Raw genomic sequence first — 25,775 nt, forward strand, 5'->3', positions numbered from 1 at the left:
TCATTTTAGGTACCCACTTCAGCAGTAGCCCTGGCCTTGCACGCGAATGCACACACACACACACACACACACACACACACACACACACTAAAACATTCTCACTATACATTTCTCTCCTTCTACATATATTGGGATGAATGCCTATTACACAGATTCTGAAGTGTAAGGCAAACAGACCTCAGGCCACCACTGTAGTACACAAATCCACTGACCCTCTCAGTTTTCATTTTTTATTCCAAAAACTTTCTTGCAGACAAGAGGGCTACAAGAATTAATCTGATGTATTTTTTACCTTTAGAAATTCATCCTTGATAATGTCAAACTTCTGCTTTTCATGTACAGCCCTAGCTGTGTTTGTTCCATCAAAGGGCTCTGCAAGGTTAAACATAAAAATTTAAGTGTTAAAAAACCAACCTTTACTTTATCTTCACCTAGTAAACTACTCTGTCAGAAGCAGAGGATAAGTCAATATATTGTCACTTTCTAGCAGGACTTTTAGCAACTGGCTGCATTTTCCTTGCTGACATGTACTGTGCAGGTAACTCTCATACCATAAAAACACAACACTAATATTCTGCAGATTGTCGGAGTATTATTCTTTTAAATGTAGATAGCTGGCACTATCAGCAGGAGTATTAATACAGGTCTTCTACCATGTGCTTTCGTCCACTGTACAAGTATTATACAAGTCAGCAGCCTATTCAGAGTCTCAGAACAAGGAATAGAGCAGCCACATCCTTAACTAATATCCTTTGTCAGTTCATAGACCATATATTTCAATGCCATTTTAAATATATTTCTAAATATTCTAAATAAGGAAGGTCCTGTTACAATCAGTAGTGTGTATTATACATCTAAATATGACTTTGTGCAACTGTTCTGAAAGGTCCATGTACAACAATGTGCTTATATCAGATCTACAAGCAATTACTTTCTCTTCTTATGCTGTATCTTTTGAGACGAAATTATACAACAGACAGCAGCGATAAAATATGGTATTTTTCTTATACTGGAATATATAAAAACCAAAGCCCTGTAAAATATTTTAAAAAACCCATCTTTCAAAAAATTTCTATTCTTCCTACTATTTTTGTCTTTTTCCAGTTGGCAATGTATAGTTTTTCTCATTTGCTTCTAATGGACTAGAAACCAACATGACTTTGGCCTATTTGTCATCCGCATAATCAATATCAGCATAGTATTCATCAAATGTGTACTCCCCTCTGCAGCAGAGCAAATATACTATAGGGTTACCATGCACAGACCACCTTTCAATTTCACTGCAAAACATGTTTTAGAATCCAGACTTTTTACACTTTTCCAGAGGACAGTTTAAGTACACTATGGTGCATTATGTATTTCATACTTGTAAAAGGTACAATAGCCAATGACAGAGCCCTGAGGCAAAATACAGTCCTAGCTAGATTAATCTCCTTTTAATATGTAAAATTTTGGATCTTAAACTAACTTTCTTTTTAATGGTTTAGGAATCTTTTTAATTTTAGTGGATGTCAGCATAAGAGTTTTATGAAATACACTAATACATATAAGATGCACTGAAAAAAAAAATACTATAAACGTCCATGTATATATTAAGCACAATATTGGTCACAAACAGTTTTGTATTTCTCATATGTATTTTTAATTACAGTAGCAATGATGCAGTTGTGACTTTCCAAAGTATTCATTTATGACCTGTTTTTAGAATCTTTATTCAAGAAAAGCAGTGTGGGGATGGACTAGGTCCAGAGGCCCCTGCTGGAGACTTCACAGTCCTGCCTCACCCCACCCCACCCCAAAAAAGAGCAAAGGAGTAGTCCTCCAGGCAGCCTAGATCAGCTGCGGGGGAAGCAGCCAATCAGGGGCCAGGAGGGCCATATTAAAAAAAGCAGCAGCAACAGAGCAATCAGTTGTTGCCTGGAGCTGGAAGAGAGAGGACTGGGTTCCTGGCTGGATGGAAGAGCAGCAGGACCATGGACAGCTCAGTGTGGGCAGGCATGAGCTCAGGGAGGGCTGCCAAAGACCAGGGGGGCTAAGAAGGAGCTCCTTGCAGACTGCGGGGACCAAGCAAGGACTGAGCCCAGAACCTAGCCAGACCAAGTGAGGATACCGCGATGGGCCCTGTTGAACTGTTATAGCAGGCAGTTTTTCTGGGTAGGAAGCCTTGGCGAAAGATGAAGACTGTATACCCCGGAAGGGATGTGTTTGTTCTGCTCCACCTACAGACAGTGCGTGAGATTCACTGAAGGCTGAGTCACTGAAGACCTGCTAATGAAGCCATCGACCAAAGGGGTGGGTGGGAGGGGTGAACGCTTGTGAGAGGTGGGTGCCACACCGTTCCAAGAACTGAGAAACGGCAGCCTCACACTCGACCAGAAGGGGGCGCTCTCAAGAAGTGAGGGTACTCATTTAGAAGCTCCCATTTAACTCAGGGGGATTTTGCCAGTATAGGGACTATAAGACTGGGTCCTTTCATTATCAAAACCATTCAAATTACATTCCAAATTTAAATGAACTTCAGTACTCATAATTCACCAACACAATGGAATGACTGGTTTTCTTTGGCATGCTTCTAGAATATTTTTCCGTCCTAAAAATAGGTTTAAAATATTTCACTGGGTGCTTACTAGCAGATTTTACTTTACAGTGAGATATGCCTTTATACTGGATCAGAATATTGGCCATCCGATCCACAAGATGTTCAGCATTCTAAAATCTAGACACAGAATTTGACACAGTGACCTGTTACTACAGTGAATTCCAAATGCTGATTATATGCCATGTGAAGTAGCATAGTATTTCCTTTTATCTGTCTGAAATTTGATGCTGAATGATTCTGTAATATTAGTTAGGAGCCTCCAGGCTTTACATACTGCACCCAAGATCATAAAAACAAACTTTAAAATGACAAGAGAGGGGCTGCAAAGTCTTCCTAAGATTGTCAGGAAGCTGTCCTAGTGCAGACTCAAACCTTTCCCATGCTATGCTAATAAATGACAATAAAAATTATATTTTAGTCTCCTGTCAAAAGAAAACCACTTTCACTGGAAGACTGGGCAAGAAGAATTTTGCAAGACTATGTATGCAACATTTTAATTAAAATAAATCAACTGTAAGTGTCCCTCAATGTTTCCTAAACGTCAGGAAGTTTTTAAAGGAAAACTCCAGTATAATGTAAATTTTACTCACTAATCTGAAGAAGAATAATTCACTAAAAATGAATCTTAAATATAAAATAATCAAATTGCCATCCTGACAATTTGAAGACTGAGAAGAGGACTAAAAGTATTTTTTCATTAGGAAACATTAGAATCCAGACTGTTTCAAGGGTAGTGGCAAGACAGGTTTTAAACTATTTTTGAAAAAAATTCTACAACTGCACAGGCCTGTTAAAGGCTTATGGAAATGAGACTAATACTGGCCTGAATCAGGTACAGTACAGACAGCTATTGTGCAAGCTTCTCTAAAAACATGTGCAATCCAGTCACTCATAGGAGCTACAAGGGGATGGAACATGCTTGGGGATGGGATGGCATGGCACACGTGCAGTTAGGTCAGCACTAAGGGCCATGAGGGGCTAAAGCATTCCCAGTGTGGATGGAATCAGTGATTTAAGCTACTAAACTAAGATGTCACCACTGAGCATGAGCGAACTGAGATTTTTCAAAGGCTTATAACTTGGCTCAATTTGGGCAGATTTTCACAGGAATAGCAAGAGACTCCCTTGACACAAAGGACCCACCCGCCCCCGCCACCACCAAATTCTGACTCCCTACTCCAAAGCACGGAGGTACTAGATCTTCTCAAAGAAAAGGTTGCCAGAATTTTAACATTGCAAAACAATGTATTTTTCTCTAGCCTTGTTCTTGGAAATGGCTAGACCATTATGGCTGAAGTGTTCTAAAAAAATTCAGCCTGAGGCAGATGGACAATCAGGATAGAAAATTTGAATTTGGCAAAATTATTAGCAACTGAAAAAAGGATCAGTGTGACAGGGTGTACAAATCCCACACTAGGTCCAGTGGGAGGGGAGTCCTGTCCCTCCCAACGTGCAGAGCATGCTCCAAGTGGAGAGGAACTTTAAAAGGGAGCAACTCAGCTCAAAAGGGGGAACGCGACAGAACCAGCCTCAGGGCTCCAGAGCAAGGGTGCTGAAGAAGCCTCCAGTGAGTCAGATATTATTGTCTCTTACAGCGTCCTGGGTCAGAATCCAGTTAGAGGGAGGGAAGGCCCAGGCTCCCCTAACAACTTCCCTTGTTGCAGGAGGGCCCAAAGCCTCACCCCACTCTAGTAAGGAGATGGTAGGGCATCCGAAAACCCTGAGGTGAAGCTAAGCCACGTAACCAGGGTTAGTAACTGGACTGAAAGCCCTTCCCACCAGGAGGCAAGAGACTGGAAACTGGGTGCACTATCCACTCGTCCACCTGATCCTCTGAGGACTACCAAAGTCATGTAATAGGTAATATCAGCATCCTTAACACTAAGCAACATTATCAGCTCCGCCTGTAACACATTACTGTAAGTGAAAGATAAACTGGGAGCAGTTACTGCATAAAATAATATGTGAAGTGAAGCACAAGGTATTATAGGACAATGGTTAAAAAAAAAAATCACTCAAAGGAGAGAAGCCAACAAATATTTCCACTTTAGTCACTTAGGATTTTGCTATATAGTTGTAAAACAGTAATCTATCTTGGGTACATTAACTTTTCCACTGCGATGTCATATATTATGTATCTGAATGTATTATCGAAAATGCCTGAAATAAGAGACAAGCAAAGTCTATGAGTGATAGGCTAACTTAAATTAATGCTATCAAGGAACTAAATATATGAAACTGAAAACACAAAAATTGCAGCTTCACACTTTACCTTCTACACAAATGAATTTGTTTCTCCATTCAATACCATCAGGTCTTGGAACGGCTCTGGCTTCACGAATTGAAATCATTTGGCGGCTCCAGCTAGAGGAAATGAAAACAATTTGCAGACACTTAACACAGATTGCTTTTTGAACCATCAGTATATGGTTACATATAAAATAGGTAAAGTGCTCATACAGAGTTATGACTTAGGAATTTCAAAGGATAGTTTGAAGTAGCAATATTTTTTTTTAGTGTTTCTAGGCAGGGGCTGCTCTAGCTATAGACAAACTAGGCCACTGTCTGGGGCAGCCAGGCCAAACTTGAGTAGCATTGCTACCCTGTACACCAGGTTGCAATGCCACTCAGTCAGATTTGACTGGCTGCAGCCCCCTCTCTTGATGGAGTCGCAGCCAGACCACACCTGAGTGAGTAGTGTTCTGACCTAGTGCTTAGCTCCTACTCCACTTCTACCATAGCCACTGAACTATCAGAAGGCTCACCGCCTTCAGCCCAGAAAGTCTAATGTGGGGTGCATGCCCCTCCCCCACTTGAGAACCTCTGTTGTAGGGGGTAGGAGTGGAGTGGCACACTAAAATTTTGCATAGGGTGGCAGATTGTCTTGAGCAGCCTCTGTTTCTCTTCAGAAAATAATGGAGATCAGTCTTCATGGCAATTAACCATTTTGGCAAGTGGTAACCATGAGGGGGAGGCAAGAGGTAAAATATTCAAACACGCATTAAAATAAATTATCAAAACATTTCAGCAATACAGAACACCACAGACCTCAATGTACATTATAACTTGGTGGTGAAACACTTTCTTAAAAATTATAAATAAATAAAAATTAATCCCTTCACAGCTCAAACCTAGGGTGTCCAACATCCTGTTTTAATTTAAAAAGACAATTAGAATTTGAGACACTATTAAAATTCTAATTAAAACAAACCAAGCTGACCAGTGTAGGTTGAGAAGTAGGGGAAGGGCACGGTAATAAAATCAGGTCTAACTGTGGCTATATAGCGGGTGCCATTAAAAATGTCCAACATTTAATCATAATATACAGTACAGTAGTTTACTCGCAGATTGGTGAAATTCACACCTGTGCAGAGAGCCTGCACAAAACCTACAAGCAAGGTAAGGATATTAGAGAACCTTTACACTTTTTCTCTCTGAACTTTGATTGTTTAAAATTGTACATCAATGGAGCCATGACAATTTACACCAACTGAGAATCTTTCCCCATAGCTTTACATAAGACCGTATTCAAAGTATTTTTTACAAACTAGTTCTTATTCACGACTTCAGACTAGACACCTGAAAAGTTTCAGCTTGTGAAGTTCAGTCACTTGGAGTTAAGTGCACATCCATCTTTACAGCAGAAAATAGATTTTTCACTCTTCCATAACTCAAAAAAATATATACGTTTAACAGTTTGTTGAAACTTCTCATGGGGTTGCAGGACAAATTGCTTAATGTACAATTTAGCTGAAATACTTCAAACAATTTAGCCACGCATTTTTACATATTTAAATTTCTCTTGATTGACTGTTCCTATGCAATAACAAAAGTATAAATGGTAAATATGTTTAGCATTCAAGGCCAGCAAAAACTTTAGCTCCTATCCATACCACCACTCTAGTATCTCCTTGCATCTCCCACTATTTTTCACAAATTAGGGAACATTTATCAGTATAATATAAAGTATTGTAACTAAATATTGTAATGCCCATGTCAAATGAACAACGTAGATTTACTAAATTCATTAACCATGTAGGCAGGTTGAGAAAGGGCTTCAGGCATAGGGGGTGACTCGAAAAGATGCAGTGACGACAGTATTATTAGCAAGGTTCCACTGCAGTTCTAGAAAATATGGGTCACAGAGGAAAGAGTAATATTAGACACCATCATTTGGCTCTCACCCCAACATGGCTATAATGTCTTATCTTAAACAAGCTAAGGAGAAGAGTTATGTAACAGAATATCTAAACTGAACAGATCACAGCAGGCAGGAAAGCTACTTCGATGCACATTGAACATGATAAGAAAAGGAGTACTTGTGGCACCTTAGAGACTAACAAATTTATTAGAGCATAAGCTTTCGTGAGCTACAGCTCACTTTGAAAGCTTATGCTCTAATAAATTTGTTAGTCTCTAAGGTGCCACAAGTACTCCTTTTCTTTTTGCGAATACAGACTAACAGCTGCTACTCTGAAACCTGTCATTGAACATGATAAACATTTCCCCTCCCGCCCCCTTACAAATTATTGAGGTTCTACCTGGCTTCAATATAAGCAATTGCATCTTCAGCCAAAAAAGAAGGGAAGGGGTGCAGATATTTTCTGTATATTTTATTGCAGAAAAATCTAAATATTTTAAGCTGTTCTATACTAATAAGTGTTTGGGAACAACGAAGTAGCATTTCTAGTTATTTAAATCACATTTTGCGCTTCACTGAATCATGAGAGTAAGCTGATATCCCCATTTACTATTAATTAACATTGTATTCCTACTAAAATTAGGAGTCTGAATTAGAATTGAACTAGTCACAGCAAGTGATTTATTTACTGACTATAAACTTTTTGGTTTGTAAAAAATGTTTACAAGTTTGCTCGCTATTTGTAATTGCTCAATGAACATTTTATGCAAATATATTTCAACCTATGAGTTTAAAATATGCCCTTTGTTTCAACTATGTCATCAGCTATTTCTGGTGTCACTGATCACATGATGTTTCTGCTCTCTGAGTAGCAGACAAACATTTCAAGGAAAGAACCACAAAGATTTCAAGGCAGCCAGGCAAATGCTTCTGGTACAAGCTTTCGTACGAGCACATTATGCATTCTTGTGGACAAAAAAAGTTACTTACACAAATGTTCAAAGAAAATGAACAAATACATTGTGAATACATTCAAAAGCAATTAACTGTTAATTTAAGTCAATGTTCATTATTGCATTATCTTCCCAGCTGTATTCTGAATAGATGAACAGAGCTATGAACTACTATACTTGTTATATACTTTGCTCTTCCTCACACTCCAAAAATGAAGAGAGACACCACACGACCAATCCATACTTATTTTGTCCTCTCTAACCAAATACATCTTATTCATAGGATGACTTTAAACCCATAGCCCAACATCAATTATGTAATTCAAAAACACTTGCTATAAAAATCAGCACCCCAACCCCTCAAAGGGCATTTTAGAATCTATTTTTCATCACTAGGGACTACATAGTTTCAAGTAACAGTCTTCATTATACAGGTTTTTTTTTTTTATTTAAAATTCTAATTCAGAAGAATAAATTCTGAAAATAAAACATTTTCACTTTCCAATAAACAGGTAAGATTTAAAAATAAGATTACATCTTTCATCGTGCCTTTATTTAGTCTCCAATTCCACCGCAAAATCCACTGGATATTATCAAATCAGCCCTTGCTTTGTTAAGGTGTTTGCCAAGTAAAAACCTGCTGCCTTCACTCAGAGCTGCTGTGTGAAATCAGACACGAGACTCGTAAGAGGGTCTGATAAATAGAGAGGAGTTTCAGTAGATTATTTTTTTTTGAATACACTTCCAGACTACTTTACACTGTGCATTAGACTTCAATATAGTGAAAGTGCAGCTTTGATAATTTGGAATAAAAAAATTACGTTCTTTGAAGAAATCCCATTTACTTACTAAAAGTTTACACTTCAAAAAACATTTAAAAACACATCCTCAGCAAGTTGAATTATGTACAAAACATTTTTAGAGTGAAATTTAATCAATCGCAATCCAGTGTACGAGAATCAAATTGTGTATTGTTTGCCAATATTGCTGCATAACAAGTTTATTTAAGCTTTTCCATGTGTGGAGCTTCTGGGACAATCTCCAAGTCACAATTCCACATCTTATTTTCCCCTCGATTATTTCATTTATAATTTGTATTACAGTGGTGCCTAGAGGCCCCAACTGAGACTGGAGTCTAGGCACTATACAAACACATTTTAATCGACAGCCTCTGCTTGAAAGAGTTTACAGTGTAAATAGACAAGACAGAAAAATAGTGAGAGGGTAAAGAGAGACATAACAAGGTGAAGTGACTTGCCCAGGATCACACAGCAGGACAATGGTGTAGCTGCAAACAGAACCCAGCTTGGAGTCCCAGCCCCATGCCCTATCTACTGGACCACGCTACTTTTGTCATAAGAATTACTTAATTCTACCGGATATGATGTATATAAATTTTATTTAAAAATCCACTGTCTTCATTTAGAAACGATCTCTCAAACTGATCACCAAATAATATTACATTGTTCTCCACCCACCCAAAACTCTGTGACAGCTGACCAATTAAGCACTCAAGCCAGGTAACAGCAGCACTGAGGACGCAGATAAAACTTTAATTATGTCCCATTGTGAATATCCATTATGATACAGTTTTTAATCATACAGTCATACTACTTCTAAATTGTATATTTTTCTCTATAACACCTATATTGTGTGCATCTTGTAATGTTATGTAAATTACTCTATATAGACCAGAAGCTATGAAAGCTACTTATATGAATTCTACATACAAATAATTATTCTTCAAATCTGTACTATGTTGTATAATAGGTCAACAGTGAAAATACGCTGGAATATATAGGCCGCCTAAGTATGAAATAAGTGCATAGTTAACTAAGCTGGGAATGGGTGACAGGGGATGGATCATTTGATGATTACCTGTTCTGTTCATCCCCTCTGGGGCACCTGGCATTGGCCACTGTCAGAAGACAGGATACTGGGCTAGATGGACCTTTGGTCTGACCCAGTATGGCCATTCTTATGTTTTTAAGGAAGGCTCTTCTGCTTGTTGAAAAGAAGTATCGTATTGTGTATGCTGCTGATTAAATTACTGTATATTCTCGTTCATAAGCCAAATATTTTTGGTAAAAATGTGACGCAACAAGAGTGGGGGTCGGTTTATAAAACGGGTCTACGGCAAAATTTGATGATTTTAAACTCTATGAAATCACTGAATTGAATATCTAATACATGGTTTTTTTTGTTTACCTGGAGTGTTCGCAGGCAAGGGGCCCCGCAGTTCCCTGTGGCCGCGGTTTGCTGTTCCCAGCCAATGGGAGCTGCGGGAAGCTAGGGGCTCCATGCCTGCGAACACTCCAGGTAAACAAAAACGTCCCAACCCACCAGTGGCTTACCCTGATTGGCCGGGAGCTGAAGTTTGCCAGCCTCTGAAGTATAGGGTTGGCTTATGAAAGGGTTATACAGTTTTTACCATTTTTACTTATCCATCTTGGGGGGGGGTTGTCTTATAAATGAACCTGTTTATGATCAAGTATATACAGTATTCAATTATATAGAGAATGAAAGATTAGAAGTATTGGAGCATTACAGTAATGAAAACAGCGTTAAATATGTAAGAATGAAAAAATATGACAGGAATCTATATGCTGCAAAAAAGTTTGATATACTGTATAACGTTTGTCATTTTTTGATATGAATGTTCAACCATACAATATTCACGTTCTCTTAATGTGAGAATTTTATTTTAATAAAAACTCCCAGGTTTCATTATTTTCTTTTAAAGGAAAATATTCCAGAATGATATCACAGCGTGCTCTTGGAAAACTGAAATAATTCATGCTCTTCTTGAAATCTTGTCCTCTCGCTGTTTCCATGACTCTGTCCTCTCCTTGTTCTTCTCCTATCTCTAATTGCTCATTCAGTGTGTCCTTCGGCAGATTCTTAATATGGGGTTCTCAGGGGCTTTGTTCTTGGTCCCCTTCTCTTCTACCGCTATACCTTATCTCTGGGTAATCTCATTCACATACACAAATTCAACTACCATCTCTATACTAAAACTCACTGATCTACCTCTCTACTCCAGACCTCTCCTTCTATCCAAATTAAAATCTTGGCCTGTCTCTCTAACATCTCTTCATGAATGTCTAGCCATCTCCCCAAACTCAACATGACTAAAACATAGCTCTTAATCTCTACTACCCTCCTCTCTCAATCACTGTGGACTACGCCACCATCCTGCCTGTCACTCAGGCCAGTAATCTGGTAGAAGTCTTCGACTCAGGTCTCTCTCTCTAGGTTCTCATATCCAATGTCTAAATCTTGTGGATTCTTTCTGCATCACACCTTCCCTATCTATCCACATAGATAAAACCTCATCTACACTTTTCTCTCATTTCTCAGCTACTACAACATCCTTTTATCTGGCCTTGACAAATGAAATCTTGCCCTATTCATATCCATTCCAAATGCTGCTGTAAAAATCATCTTCCTAGCCCATCATTATGACCATCACCCATTCTTTGCATCCCTCCACTGGCTTCCCCTTCTTTTTTGCACCGAACATAAGCTATTTGTTTTCATTTTCAAAGCCCTTCATAGCCTATCTTTCAATTTGCTGTTATGAGGTCAACTCCTTTCTCCAACTGACTCATGATACAGAATACTCCAATCAGTCAGTTATTACATTTTCTAACAAATATCTTTGTGTTTTCTCCCATGCTGGCCCTCATGCTTGGGAGCAGCTCACCATGAACATCCACAAAGCTACCACATTATCCTCCTTCAAACTCTGTTTGTGATGCTTACAAAAAAAACTTGTCAAAGGTGAGATGGCTGATGTGCTGAGACCACTACCTATCATGCTGACCAGTACCGTCTCATTGTTGCCTTGTACAGCCCATCTGTTGTCTCATTTTACACCTAGATTTTAAGCTCTGTGGGTTAGGGGAAACCTTTTTGTACTGTGTTTGTCCACTTAGCACAAAGAGGTCCTGGCCCATAACCAGGGCTCCTACGCACTACAGTAATATACATTTTAAATTAAAAATATACCTTGCGTAACTGTTGTTCTTCGATATGTGTTGTTCATGTTGATTCCAATTAGGTCTGTGAGTGCCGCACGCACAGTAGACAGAAGGTTTTCCCCCTAGTGGTATTCGTCGGGTTGGTTCAGGTGCGCCCTGGAGTTGGGGCCCTATATATGGCATCACGGAGGCACGACGACCTGCTGCCACTTCAGTTTCTTCTTTCTGGCACTGCTCTGACAGAGGGATAGGTGGGTGGGTCTTGGAATAGACATGAGCAACATCTCAAAGAACAGTTAGTTACGAAAGGTAGGTAACCGTTTTTTCTTCGAGTGCTTGCTCATGTTGATTCCAATTAGATGACTCTCAAGCAGGAACTTGGAGACGGGGTTGGAGCTCATGGGTTCGCTGACTGAAAAGCCGCTCTAGCCTTCTGGGTAATGGCATAGTGGGAGGTAAAAGTGTGGATTGAAGACCATGTCACAGCTGTGCAAATTTCCTTGGTTGGAACCTGGGCCAGGAGTGCTGTTGAAAGTGCCTGCGCCCTCATAGAGAGTGCTGTCATGGCGGGGACAGGTACTTTAGCCAGCATGTCCGGATATAGGATGTGATCTGCAATGAATTTCTTTGGGAAGAGAGTGGGAGACCCTTCATTCTGTCTGCTACTGTGACGAATAGTTGAGTAGCTTCATCCATTTGATATAAAAGGCCAATGCCCGGTGAATATCCAAAGAGTGGAGGCTTTGCTCTCAGCTGTTGGCGTGTGGCTTAGGGTAAAAAACTGGAAGAAAAATGTCCCGATTAACATGAAACTGGGAGATGACCTTCAGGAGGAAGGCTAGGTCGGTCGAAGCGGAACTTTGTCCTTATAGAAGACTGTAAGGAGGTTCGGATGTTAGGGCATTAAGTTCTGACACCCTCCTGGCATCATCAGAAATGCCACCTTCCGTGAGAGAGAAAGCGCAACAAGCATGTCACTAGTGGTTCAAATTGGAGCCCCATTAGTCTGGAAAGAACAAGGTTAAGGTCCCAGTCTGGGATTGGTTGTTGTACTTGAGGGTATAACCTGTCAAGTTGTTTAAGAAAACACCCAGCTATTGGACTGGTTAAGACAGATCGGCCAGCCACGCCTGGGTGAAAGGCAGAAATGGCAGCCAAGTCTACTTCTATTGATAGCATAGAGAACCCTTGTTGCTTCAGGTGCAGAAGGTACCCAAGATAAAAGGCATTGACAAGTATGCTTCTGCGATGACCAAACCGCGAATCTCTTCAATTAGGCTAGGTAGATGGCCCTAGTAGACTGTTTCCTACTACTAAGGAGGACTTCCCTAACTGGATCAGAGCAAGCAAGCTCCATCGGATTTAGCCATGGAGCTTCCAAGCTGTGACGTGGAGAGATTCGAGATTGGGATGCTGAAGATGGCAATGATCCCAAGTTATCAGGTCCAGGAGCAGTGGTAAAGTGATCGGAGTGTCCACTGACAACTCCAGAAGAGACTTGTACCAGTACTGACATGGCCAGGCTGAAGCTATCAATATCACAGAGGCTTCATCCCGTCGAACCTTGAATAGCACCTTGTGTGGAATGGGTGAAAAACACGTAAAGGACGTGGTCCTTCCAAGAGAAAAGGAAAGCATCTGCGATCGAGTCTGGGATGCGAGTCAGGAAGGCGCAGAACTATGGACACTTCCCATTGTGTCTTGTCGAGAACAAGTTTTTTTGGTTTCAGAGTAGCAGCCGTGTTAGTCTGTATTCGCAAAAAGAAAAGGAGTACCCGTGGCACCTTAGAGAGACTAACAAATTTATTAGAGCATAAGCTTTCGTGAGCTACAGCTCACTTCATCGGATGCATTTGGTGGAAAAAGCAGAGGAGAGATTTATATACACACACACAGAGAACATGAAACAATGGGTTTATCATACACACTGTAAGGAGAGTGATCACTTAAGATAAGCCATCACCAGCAGCAGGGGGGGGAAAGGAGGAAAACCTTTCATGGTGACAAGCAAGGTAGGCTAATTCCAGCAGTTAACAAAAATATCAGAGGAACAGTGGAGGGAGAAATACCATGGGGAAATAGTTTTACTTTGTGTAATGAACAACGCTTCCTCAGCTCTCGTCCCCTAATGCCCCTACTCTATTTGCGCTACATTGATGACATCTTCATCATCTGGACCCATGGAAAAGCAGCCCTTGAGGAATTCCACCATGATTTCAACAATTTCCATCCCACCATCAACCTCAGCCTGGACCAGTCCACACAAGAGATCCACTTCCTGGACACTACGGTGCTAATAAGCGATGGTCACATAAACACCACCCTATATCGGAAACCTACTGACCGCTATTCCTACCTACATGCCTCTAGCTTTCATCCAGATCATACCACTCGATCCATTGTCTACAGCCAAGCGCTACGATATAACCGCATTTGCTCCAACCCCTCAGACAGAGACAAACACCTACAAGATCTCTATCATGCATTCCTACAACTACAATACCCACCTGCTGAAGTGAAGAAACAGATTGACAGAGCCAGAAGAGTACCCAGAAGTCACCTACTACAGGACAGGCCCAACAAAGAAAACAACAGAACGCCACTAGCCATCACCTTCAGCCCCCAACTAAAACCTCTCCAACGCATCATCAAGGATCTACAACCTATCCTGAAGGACGAGCCATCACTCTCACAGATCTTGGGAGACAGAGCAGTCCTTGCTTACAGACAGCCCCCCAATCTGAAGCAAATACTCACCAGCAACCACACACCACACAACAGAACCACTAACCCAGGAACCTATCCTTGCAACAAAGCCCGTTGCCAACTCTGTCTACATATCTATTCAGGGGACACCATCATAGTGCCTAATCATATCAGCCACACTATCAGAGGCTCGTTCACCTGCGCATCTACCAATGTGATATATGCCATCATGTGCCAGCAATGCCCCTCTGCCATGTACATTGGCCAAACTGGACAGTCTCTACGTAAAAGAATGAACGGACACAAATCAGACGTCAAGAATTATAACATTCAAAAACCAGTTGGAGAACACTTCAATCTCTCTGGTCACTCGATCACAGACCTAAGAGTGGCTATCCTTCAACAAAAAAGCTTCAAAAACAGACTCCAACGAGAGACTGCTGAATTGGAATTAATTTGCAAACTGGATACAATTAACTTAGGCTTGAATAGAGACTGGGAATGGATGAGTCATTACACAAAGTAAAACTATTTCCCCATGGTATTTCTCCCTCCCACCCCACCCCCCACTGTTCCTCTGATATTCTTGTTAACTGCTGGAATTAGCCTACCTTGCTTGTCACCATGAAAGGTTTTTCCTCCTTTCCCCCCCCTGCTGCTGGTGATGGCTTATCTTAAGTGATCACTCTCCTTACAGTGTGTATGATAAACCCATTGTTTCATGTTCTGTGTGTGTGTGTGTGTGTGTGTGTGTGTGTGTGTGTGTGTATATATAAATCTCTCCTCTGTTTTTTCCACCAAATGCATCCGATGAAGTGAGCTGTAGCTCACGAAAGCTTATGCTCTAATAAATTTGTTAGTCTCTAAGTTTTTTTGGGTAATTCCCCGCTGCTGGAAGATGGTGTTCATGATATCCAGGTGAATGGACCACTTGTGGTTGTGAAAGGACCTGCTGAGATGGTCTGCCAACTCGCTCTGAGGAGATAAGATGCCTCCAAATGTATCGAGTGGGTTATGAAAAAGTCCCAGTTTGAGGGCTTCCTGGCACAGGGGAGAGGAGTGTGCTGCTCCCTCTTTTTATATAAAACATCGCTGTTGTATTGTCCGTCATGACTGATACTTGGAGAGGCGGTGTGAGAGTTTGGAAGGTCTGGCATGCCAGATGGACTGCCCTTAGCAATCTGACGTTGATTTAAAGTGCGAGCCCTGCTTGGGACCACAGGCCCTGAGCTTCCCCAGATCTGCTCCTCACCCCATCACTGATGCGTCCGTGACCAGGAAAAGTGATGGTGGAGGTCTGGAGAAAGGAATCCCTGCACACACAGCTTGCTGGTTGAGCCACCATAGGAGAGACTCAAGAACTGGCTACGAAAGAATGACTACCTTATCTAGACTGTCCTGGTTTGGTCAAAACACCGATGCTAGCCACACCCAAAGGGGTCAGAGCCTCAGTTTGGCATGCTGCACTACATCAGTACAAGTGGCCATGTGGCTGAGGAGCTTCAGGCAATTCCTTGCCGTGGTGGTAGGAAAACATCTGAGATCTTGTATGATGTCACAAAGAGTCTGAAACCATGACTCTGGTTGGAATGCTCTCGCCTGTCACGAGTCCAACACTGCCCCTATGAACTCTATCCTCTGAGTGGGGGAGAAGGCCAAGGTTGTCAAAAGTTCATCTTATTAGGCTTACCTGCGCCTCCACTTGTGTTCTGGAGCAGCCCTTGATCAACCAGTCGTCGAGGTACGGAAACACTTGCACCTGGCACGTCTGTAAGAAAGTGGCCACGACTGCCCATGCACTTGGTGAACACCCAAGGTGCCCATGACAGGCCAAAGGGGAGGACCGTGAACTGACAGTGATTTTGGTTTACCACAAACCTAAGAAACCTTCTGTCAGGTGGAGTTATGGATATCTGAAAGTATGCGTCCTTCAAGTCAAGGGCAGCATACCAGTCCTCCTGGATCCAGGGAAGGGATAATGGAGGCCAAAGAACTTCAGCTTCTTCATGAATTTGTTCAGCGGAACCTCCTCCATTGCTCCCGCTCTTAGTAGCAGCTGCACCTCTTGCACTAGGAGATGCTCGTGAGAGGGTTCCCTGAAGAGGGACATGGAAGAGAGGATGGGGGAGGAGAGAAGCTGAACTGGAGAGAATATCCCAGTTCTACCATGCAGAGATGTGTTCCAGGCCCATGCATGGCATGAAAAGGATGGGATAGGATAGTTGGATGCAACATTTGAATTGGTGTGTTGCCCTTGGGTGCAACTTCAAAAGGCTTGTTTTTGTCCAGAGGGCTGTTTCACCTGCCCAGAGCCCTGAGCAGATGAAGGAGGAGGCTGCCTCCTGTGGTTTCTATTAAACCTCCTAGAATAGTCTGGCCTGTTCTGAGGTTGGTAGAATCAAGGCAGAGGCTGGGGCTTAAAATGCCTCCATTGCATTGAGGGGGTATGGTGGCCAAGGGACTTGAGAGTGGCTCTTAAGTCATTAGGCCTACGGAACTGAGAGTCCTCTCTCAGAGAAGAGGGTCGAGCCCTCGATTAGGTGGTCCTGGATGGTCTGTTGGAACTCATATGGTAGCCCTCATGCCTGCAGCCAGGAGCTTCTTCTCATGACCACCCCTGACACCATGGTCCAAGCGGCTGAATCGGCAACATGTAGTGCTGTCCGTAGCGAAGCCCGTGCCACAAGCTTGCCTTCCTCCACCAAGGTGGAGAAAACAGCCCTCAAGTCCTCTGGCAGAAGCTCTGTGAACTTTGACATAGCCCTGCAGGAATTGAAGCTGGATCACCTGGTGGTTTGAAATCCAAAGCAAGAGCTCCCCCAGTAGAATAGACTTTCCTCCTGAAGAGGTCCAGCTTCTTCGCCTCTTTTAGGCATGGGTCCTTGATGCCCTTTATATTCCCATTATTTGCTGCTGCCACCACTTAGTAGTTGTCAAGGTTCCTTCCCCACTCTGAACTCTAGGGTACAGATGTGGGGACCTGCATGAAAGACCCCCTAAGCTTATTCTGACCAGCTTAGGTTAAAAACTTCCTCAAGGTACAAACTTTGCCTTGTCCTTGAACCCTATGCTGCCACCACCAAGCGTGTTAATCAAAGAACAGGGAAAGAGCCCACCTGGAGATATCTTCCCCCAAAATATCCCCCCCAAGCCCTACACCCCCTTTCCTGGGGAAGGCTTGATAAAAATCCTCACCAATTTGTACCGGTGAACACAGACCCAAACCCTTGGATCTTAAGAACAATGAAAAAGCAATCAGGATCTTAAAAGAAGAATTTTAATTAAAGAAAGGGTAAGATTTTACCTCTGTAAAATCAGGATGGTAAATACCTTACAGCATAATCAGATTCAAAACAGAGAATCCCTCTAGGCAAAACCTTAAGACACAAAAACAGGAATACACATTCCATTCAGCAAGGCGTATTTTACCAGCCATTAAACAAAAGGAAATCTAACACATTTCTAGCTAGATTACTTACTAACTTTACAGAAGTTCTGAGTCTGCATTCCTGATCTGTTCTCGGCAAAAGCATCACACAGACAGGCATACCCTTTGTCTTCCCTCCTCCTCCCCCGCCCGATTTGAAAGTATCTTGTCTCCTCATTGGTCATTTTGGTCAGGTGCCAGTGAGGTTATCTTAGCTTCTTAACCCTTTACAGGTGAAAGGGTTTTCCTCTGGCCAGGAAGGATTTTATAGCACTGTATACAGACGGTGGTTACCCTTCCCTTTATTTTTATGACAGGGGTCCAGTGGTGGGTGTGAATAAAAATGGTCAAACCCTTTAGAGGGGACAAAATATTTCCCCTCTGTCCTTTTCACCATCGGGGCCGGGAGGTGAGGGTCTGCCACAAAGTTTCTGTGGTATCCTGTATGGTCTTAATAAGCAGCAGGGCAACTCTAAGAGTCACCGGGGGCCAGGATATCTACCATGGGGGGTCTAAGGACTCAGATCTCCTCGACCTGGAGACCCATATTTCTGGGCCACCCTCTTCAGGAGCTGTTAGTGGACCCTACTGTCCTTGAGTACAGGAGCCGTGGAGGTTTGAGCCACTGCTTCATCTGGCAATGCCGAAGACGAGGCTCTAATCAGGACGGACTCTTGTTCCTGGCCTTGCTTTACCATGTGCAGAGCCCCTCTGCAGAGAGCACTGCCGGTGCAGAGCATCTCTATTAGAGTCCTTTCTCAGTGCCAAAGTCTCCCATGTCAATGCCAGGGCACTGTGCACTGATGTAGAGGTGCTAACATTGGCTTGGCCAAACTTGGCTCCGAGTGGAGTTGGAGAGCAGCCTCCATCAGAAGGATTTTTAATCACTGGTCTCTTTGCAGATGTTGCAAACAGTGCTTCTTATGCAATTGCCTCAGACTCTTCAAGCAGGAAGTGTGAGGGTCGCTCCTGGGCATAGGCTTGTTACAAGCTGCACTGGGTTTAAACCCCAGGGACTGAGGCATACCCCGGTGCCGGGGAAGGAGCGGGGGGAGAAGGGTAGGGAAAATGGCAGGTAATCCCCAGAATAATTCCTTACTGGAATTCTAACTATACAATGACTAAACTAACTACAACTACTAACTAACTGATTTAACTATTTACAGAGAACAGTCTGAAGACCACTAGAGAGGCGGCTTGCCGAAGCAAGAGAAACTAGCCTTCCGGCTAACTGTCACAGGCGGTAAGAAGGAACTGAAGTGACGGCGGGTCAGCAGGACCCTATATACAGTGCCATGGAGGCGCAACTCCACAGGGCGCCTGAACCAACTGACAGATACCACTAGGGGAAAAACCTTCTGGCTACTGTGCACACAACGCACACATACCTAATTGGAAATGACATGAGCAAGCACTCAAAGAAGAACTGCAGATCATGTCAAATGTACTCTGATCTGCGCTGAACAGCAGTTGATTTCCAGGTAAAAATTCAAGGTGTTTGTTTTGACCTAAACTGTTTGGGTCAAACAGGGGGCTGTTAGGTCAAGCACCTCAGTTAATAGAAGGTGAAACTATGAAACAACGAGGGAAGAAGCCACTGAAGTAACCAGGACCCAAACCTACTTCAGGTAAAAATCAATACCTTCAGTTGCATCCAGAAACTCTGAATCTCTTTGGAGAGGGAAGTGTCAGTCTAAAATAACACACACTAACAAATAGCTGGCTTTAGGACAATAGAGCTATTTGATTTTTGACAGACTATTTTGCAGATTAAACTAAGGTAGTTTATTAAACAACCATAGGCACATCTCAGTGCCAAACTTACACAGGCACATCCAAGTGCTGTCATGTGTCCCTTTTCATTTATTTCTCTCCTGGCTCTTCATCACCCCCATCCTGTCTCCAAACCATTCCTCTCTCTCTGCTGATCAGTCTTAAAATGTTAGCAAGCTACGTCCAAACATGCAGCATTTTCACTTATTGCAAGATGCTAAACACAGGTAGAAGTTTATCACTTACTCAAATTCTGTGGCATAGTATTTGAAGAAGCCCACTAATAAGTCTCCAAGAGTCGATCCATTTTTGGAGAGGTAAGGAGGAACGCTGCGTGGAGCTTGATGTACAAGGTGCAGCTGCATAGTAGGATTAAAAGATTCCTGTCAAAATAAAAGAATAGAGAATATAGCCTTTCGTAAAGTACATGCTGCAAGACTACACTTAATCTAGGTGCTTTCAAGGTCAGACATACACAGCAGAAAGTTGCCCATCATTTATTTAGCAAGTGCTGTAAGTGTGCATGGCCCAGTTTCTATTTACCAGTGAAGGGCCCTATTGTTCCTCCTACTCCTCTGTTGCATACAAGTAACTCCACTGACCTCAACGAGAATTAATCATCCCCTGCATGGGAACAGTCAGTCATGTTATTTCCTGTGCTCCCTTTCCCTTCATGAAGCTGCCTAAGAACTGTCACATCATAAAAATCTCAAAATTGAATTTTTATTTGCATACCCACTATGACAAAGTCTGTAAGAGAGGGGAAACTTATTTCATAGTTAGTTTTAAACCAATATATCAAACCCCTGGCTCCTATGTGACCTTGCATCTTCTTATACAATGATTTCAAAGACTGTAGTTAATCAAGTTAAGTGAAAACATTAAAAATCATTTAACAACCAACATATACCTGACTATATAATCTATGGCACTTCTGTTTTTCCACCAGAAATATTGGAGGCTGACCACAAGAAGAGTTGCCTTTACCAATTCAGAAAGTTCTTCACTCAAAACTAAATAACTTATTTAAATTTTCCCTTTTGTTTAATTTTTTTTTAAACAATTTAACTTTCCTAAACATAAGATGGACATGTTAAAATAGCAGCAAACTGCCAATCTTGCCATTTTGCATACACGTCAGGTATTTATCTTCATTATTATTATGTTTAAGAGAAACTTATACAGCACCATATCTTGCAAGTTCACCCCAAAATATGAAGGCATGGCAGAAGGAATCATAAGAAGAGGGAATGTAACTCATCCTTGTATTCCTAGCTAATGCAAAAGTTTGAAATCCCTGTAATAAGAGGGCACGTATGAAAAGATTCTAGTTCTTGAATTGCAACTTTAAAAAGTAATACTATTAGTATTAAAAAGGAAATGTACAGAAATTAACAGACTTCTGAAAGCAATCTTGAAGCTTGCAAGAGAAGAAATTAGCAAAAAACTGAAGGAACCTCTTCAGGGTCAGTTATTTATTATTCTGTTTGTTATTCATCTCACTGTGCCTGCTAAGCTTTCAGAAAATAAAACTGAAATTGTACAGAAAGCGTCTCTCAAGTTTAGCAGTAACTCCTCACTTAACATTGTAGTTATGTTCCTGAAAAATGTAACTAAGTGAAATGATGTTAAACAAATCCAGTTTTCCCCATAAGATTTAATGTAAATGTGGAGGGTTAGTTCCAAGGAAATTTCTTTTGGGCAGACAAAAGACATTATATACTGTACAGTACAGTACTGTGGTTAGGAGGTGCCCCTGGCTCACTCCACACAGGCACAGCCTGCTGCAGACAAGGACACTAGGAAGCACCTTGCGCAGCAGCAATGGCAGCTTCCCCCAGAAGAACAGGTGCTGACTTTGCCGGGGGATGCTCCAGGCCCACTTCTTCCTGTCCCTGCTCTGCTCCAGGCCCGCTTCTTCCCACCCCACTCACCACCTCCCCGGAGTACACCGCATCCCCACTCTTCCCCCACTCCCAAAAAGTCCTAAGCACCTCCAAACAGCTATTTGGCAGCGGGGGAAGCACTGGGAAGGTGGGGAGGAGGTGGAGAAGAGGAACTTGTGCAATGCTCCCTTGTAAAGTCGCTGCTCTTCCACAGACTCTTACAAGCAGTGGACAGAGCAGGCAGCCAAACAACATTATAGGGGAGCACTGCACAACTTTAAATAAGCATATTCCCTAATGGAGCAGCGACAACTTCGAAACAATGTTAAGCAGGAGGATGTTAAGTGAGGAGTTACTGTATGAATAAGGTCACATTCTCTATCAACAGGCACTCAGTAAACATCTAAAGATCCTGCAGCATTCCATACTGTTTTAACATACGTTTCACCAGAAACGTAATACCTGAGTGGAAGCTATCCCTACAGTTTGCTGTGGGTGTGAACAAAAGAGCCACAGCATATAGTAACAAGGGCTTTAAGATATTTTCCCCTCCTCACACACACACAGGTTGACAACTGGGGCTGCTGCCCTCTAAGAATACATAAAAAGGTGAACATAATGAAGTTGGAATTGTAGACATTTACTGCTTCTACATTTACATGCTATTACTAGACACTTCTGAAATGGAATATGGGATTTATCAAGGGCTTTTTTGTATTCGTACAAAAGACCAAGACCTTTCCAACTTCAAGAAAAATCCACTAGTCTGCACTGAGGCCGTCATACTGAGCTGGTAAGGAATTAGGCTAAGGGAGTATTGCCCCATTTATTTTATAGATTAATAAATGAGCTATTTTCATTAGTACAATTACTAGCTCACACTTAGATCGGAACCTGACCATGGAAAAAATACAGGCATTAATCTAAATTAACGAAACTTGACCAATATTTAAAGATATGACAGTCCCTAGTTTTTATTTATGGAGCTAAAACAAAGACTATCCAGATTGCCATGAAAAGTAATCTACTGCCAATAAACGGTTATAGTAACACCATCAGTCAACATCATGCATCACTAGGGTAAATATTTTAGCCAAGAAGAAAGCACAAACATACATATAGGGGGAAAAAAAAATTAAAAGGAAGGATGAAAAAATATCAAATACCATTATCACTAGAAATGTTTTTTAAAGTTGGTAACCAAAGCTTAAGACGACATGTATTTAGGAAACCTTTCAGCAGTTCATAGTATTTACTCATAATATAGACATATGATTATTATAACATTTAGGTAATTGATGGAATTTTACGTACATCTATTGTGCCTGCTTCTTCACTAAATTTACTCCTTACCAGCAATCACGCAAGCACCAGCATTGCAAATATGAAAAAGACTCCTCCTGTGACAAGCTGGAAATGCACCACATTCAAAAGATCCAAAAATGCCAGCCACTATTCTCAGACGATAAGAACAATTCTTAAACTTTCTGAAACTGAAGCGTTGTTTTCTAATTTCCGCTTGTCACAGTGAATAATTTTTTCAAAATAATTTTTTGAAAACTGAAATCAGGTTTTTAAAATTTATATGCTTTTTTAAAAATAAGCCTGTTTGAAATTTAATTTGAATTCATGACAACTTATCTTTTTATCGTAATCTAGTATCATCTAAATAAAAGGTATGTTGAACTAACGAATCATAATATATTTTAACTAATAAGGTAAGACTGCTTTTCTAAAAAAATAGCAGAAAAACAACTAAATTTGGAGGTCAAGCTTTATAAATACGACACAATGTATCATGTATTGTATTATCTATTTTCAGTCTTAATAATGTGAATACTGCTATTTATTTTTTTTCACCAAATGCCAGTATTTTGTTGTGCAGTGAAAAATCTTGCCTTAGTTGTTGAATAAATGTATGGTAAACTAGCTATATAATTGCTTAAATAAATGTGTATAGTTATAGTGTGCTCTTCCGTTTTAGCAAGAAGTACTACCAAATCTAGTCTAAAAGCTGCATTTAGCTGTAAATAAATCAAGTAATCATGTTTTAATGGTTATACCAATGAGAATGAAATTTTCATTTGGAAAATAACTAAAAAGTACAAATGGTTAACATGATTTTCCACTTGCTGATTTAAATAGTGATTTAAATCAAACAAATTTAACATCAATCCATCCTCATTCCTCCAAAAAAAACAAAAACAAATTGCATATCATGTATTTGACATTACTGCCAGGAAAACGTTTAAGAACTTTGAGGATACTCCAACATCTCCATAAGGTTTTCCAGGAACTCCAAGGGCTGCTGATCACCACTTGACAAAGTTAAATCAGGCAAAATACCACTCTTTAAACAGATAAATGGTGTGAGCTTGCAATTTCTTTAGGGCTGAAATACATTATTCCAGCTTTATGCATTGACTGAAAAGGTAACAAATGTTCAAGGGTGGTAGCTCCCACAACTAAAACAAAGCTGTTTCACTGACATTAGAGCAATGGAGAGTAAGGACTACTTCAAAGCTTTTATATAAATGTATAAGATAGCTGAAACTAGAGTGTGCTTTTGCAGGTCATGAATTTATATCATGAAAAGTAACATGCATGTGCAATAATTCTTTCCTCCCACTTCTCCCTTTGTAATTAAATAATTTTCCTTCTGACAGGTTTTAACAAAACATTCCTTATGTGAATATTAGGCAGCTAAAAAGACAGTTACCTTTTTCCGACTGTTCTTCGAGATATATTGCTCATGTCCATTCAACTTAGGTATGTGTGTGTTCGCCACATGCACCGGTTCCAGAAGTTTTCCCCTCAGCACTATCAATAGGGGACCGGCTCTAGAGCTCCCTGGAGTGGCACTGCCCGCCCCCTCCACCCTCAGTTCCTTCTCGCCAGAAACTCCAACAGTGGGGAAGCAGGGAGGGTTGTGGAATGAACATGAGCAACACATCTTGAAGAACACCAGTTATGGGAAAAGGTAACTGTCTTTTATTCTTCAAGTGATTGCTCATGTCCATTCAACTTAGGTGACTTCCAGCAGTACCCCTGGAGGCAGGTAAGGAGTTCACGGACTTGTAGTTTGCAATACAGCTCTGCCAAACCCAGCATCATCCCTGGCATGCTGTGTGATGGCCTACTGGGTCGGGAATGTGTGTACCGAGGACCATGTCATGGCTTTACAGATGGCGGCCTTCCTGGCACATATTCCGATCCAGGACAAGGATGCCTGTGCTCTAGTCGAGTGGGCTCAGACAATTGGTGGCAGAGGGACTCCCACTAACCCGTAGCGTGTCCGATGGAAGAGGTAATCCAGTTAGAAATCCGTTGCATGGACACAGGGAGGCCCTTCATCCTATCCTACCTGTAGAAATGAAAAGCTGAGTTGACTTATGGAAAGGTTTTGTCCGATCTAGGTAGAAAACCAGAGCTCTTCTTATGTCCAAAGCGTGAAAGCGACTCGCTTCACTAGTCTCATGGGGCTTAGGGCAGAAGACAGGAAGAAAGAAGTCCTCGCTCATGTGGAAAGCGGACACCACCTTGGGGATGAAGGCTGGGTGGGACCGGGGCCGGACCTTTTCCTTACAGAAGACAGTGTATGGAAGTTCTGAGGTCAGGGCTCACAGCTCGGAGACTTGCCTCACCGATGTCACTGCCAGCAGTGAAAGCCTCTTTCCATGATAGGTGAGATAGGGAGCACAAGGCCAAAGGCTCAAAGGGCGGAACCTGTGAGCCTGGACAAAACCAAGTTGAGATCCCACTGAGGGGCCGGGGACCAGACTTGAGGAAAGAGCCTCTCGAGGCCTCTAAGGAACCTGACTGTCATGTCATGGGAGAACACAGTCTGCCCCTGGATTGGCAGATGGAAGGCTGAAATGGCCGCCAGGTGCACCCTGATAGAGGAGTGTGCCAGGCCCTGGTTCCTTAAATGAAGCAGGCAGTCCAAGATCAACTGCACCAAAGAATGCAAAAGGGGAGATGCCCCATTCAGCCCCCCGTGGGAGAACCTCATCCACTTTGCCAGGTAGGTCTGTCTAGTCAAGGGCTTTCTACTCTCGAGGAGGACCTTCTGGACCCAGTCTGAACTGGTCCGTTCATATGGGTTCAGCCAGGCAACATCCACGCTGTAAGGTGGAGGGACGCAAGGTTGGGATGCAGGAGTCTGCTGTGATCGTGAGACAGCAGGTCTGGCAGGGGCCAGGGAGGGACTTAGGACAAGGGCAGAGAGGCTCGAGGTGCGGCTCACTGGTAACCAGGCGCCAACCTCTGGAGGTACACACCCCCCGGCAGAAGTTTCGGAGTCGGCA

The 25,775-nt window shown here is 42.0% G+C and overlaps 1 protein-coding gene across 1 annotated transcript in view; it reads right to left on the reverse strand.

The window, feature by feature from the left end:
* Positions 1-25,775, reverse strand: part of TENT2 (terminal nucleotidyltransferase 2) — an 81,786-nt gene that overhangs the window by 3,934 nt on the left and 52,077 nt on the right. The window contains 3 exon segments of the mRNA XM_038403152.2: positions 293-372; positions 4,872-4,963; positions 19,829-19,965. Of these exon segments, the coding sequence (XP_038259080.1) occupies positions 293-372; positions 4,872-4,963; positions 19,829-19,965 (309 nt within the window).

The sequence above is a fragment of the Dermochelys coriacea genome, chromosome 5 (genome assembly GCF_009764565.3).
Source record: "Dermochelys coriacea isolate rDerCor1 chromosome 5, rDerCor1.pri.v4, whole genome shotgun sequence".
NCBI lineage: Eukaryota > Metazoa > Chordata > Testudines > Dermochelyidae > Dermochelys > Dermochelys coriacea.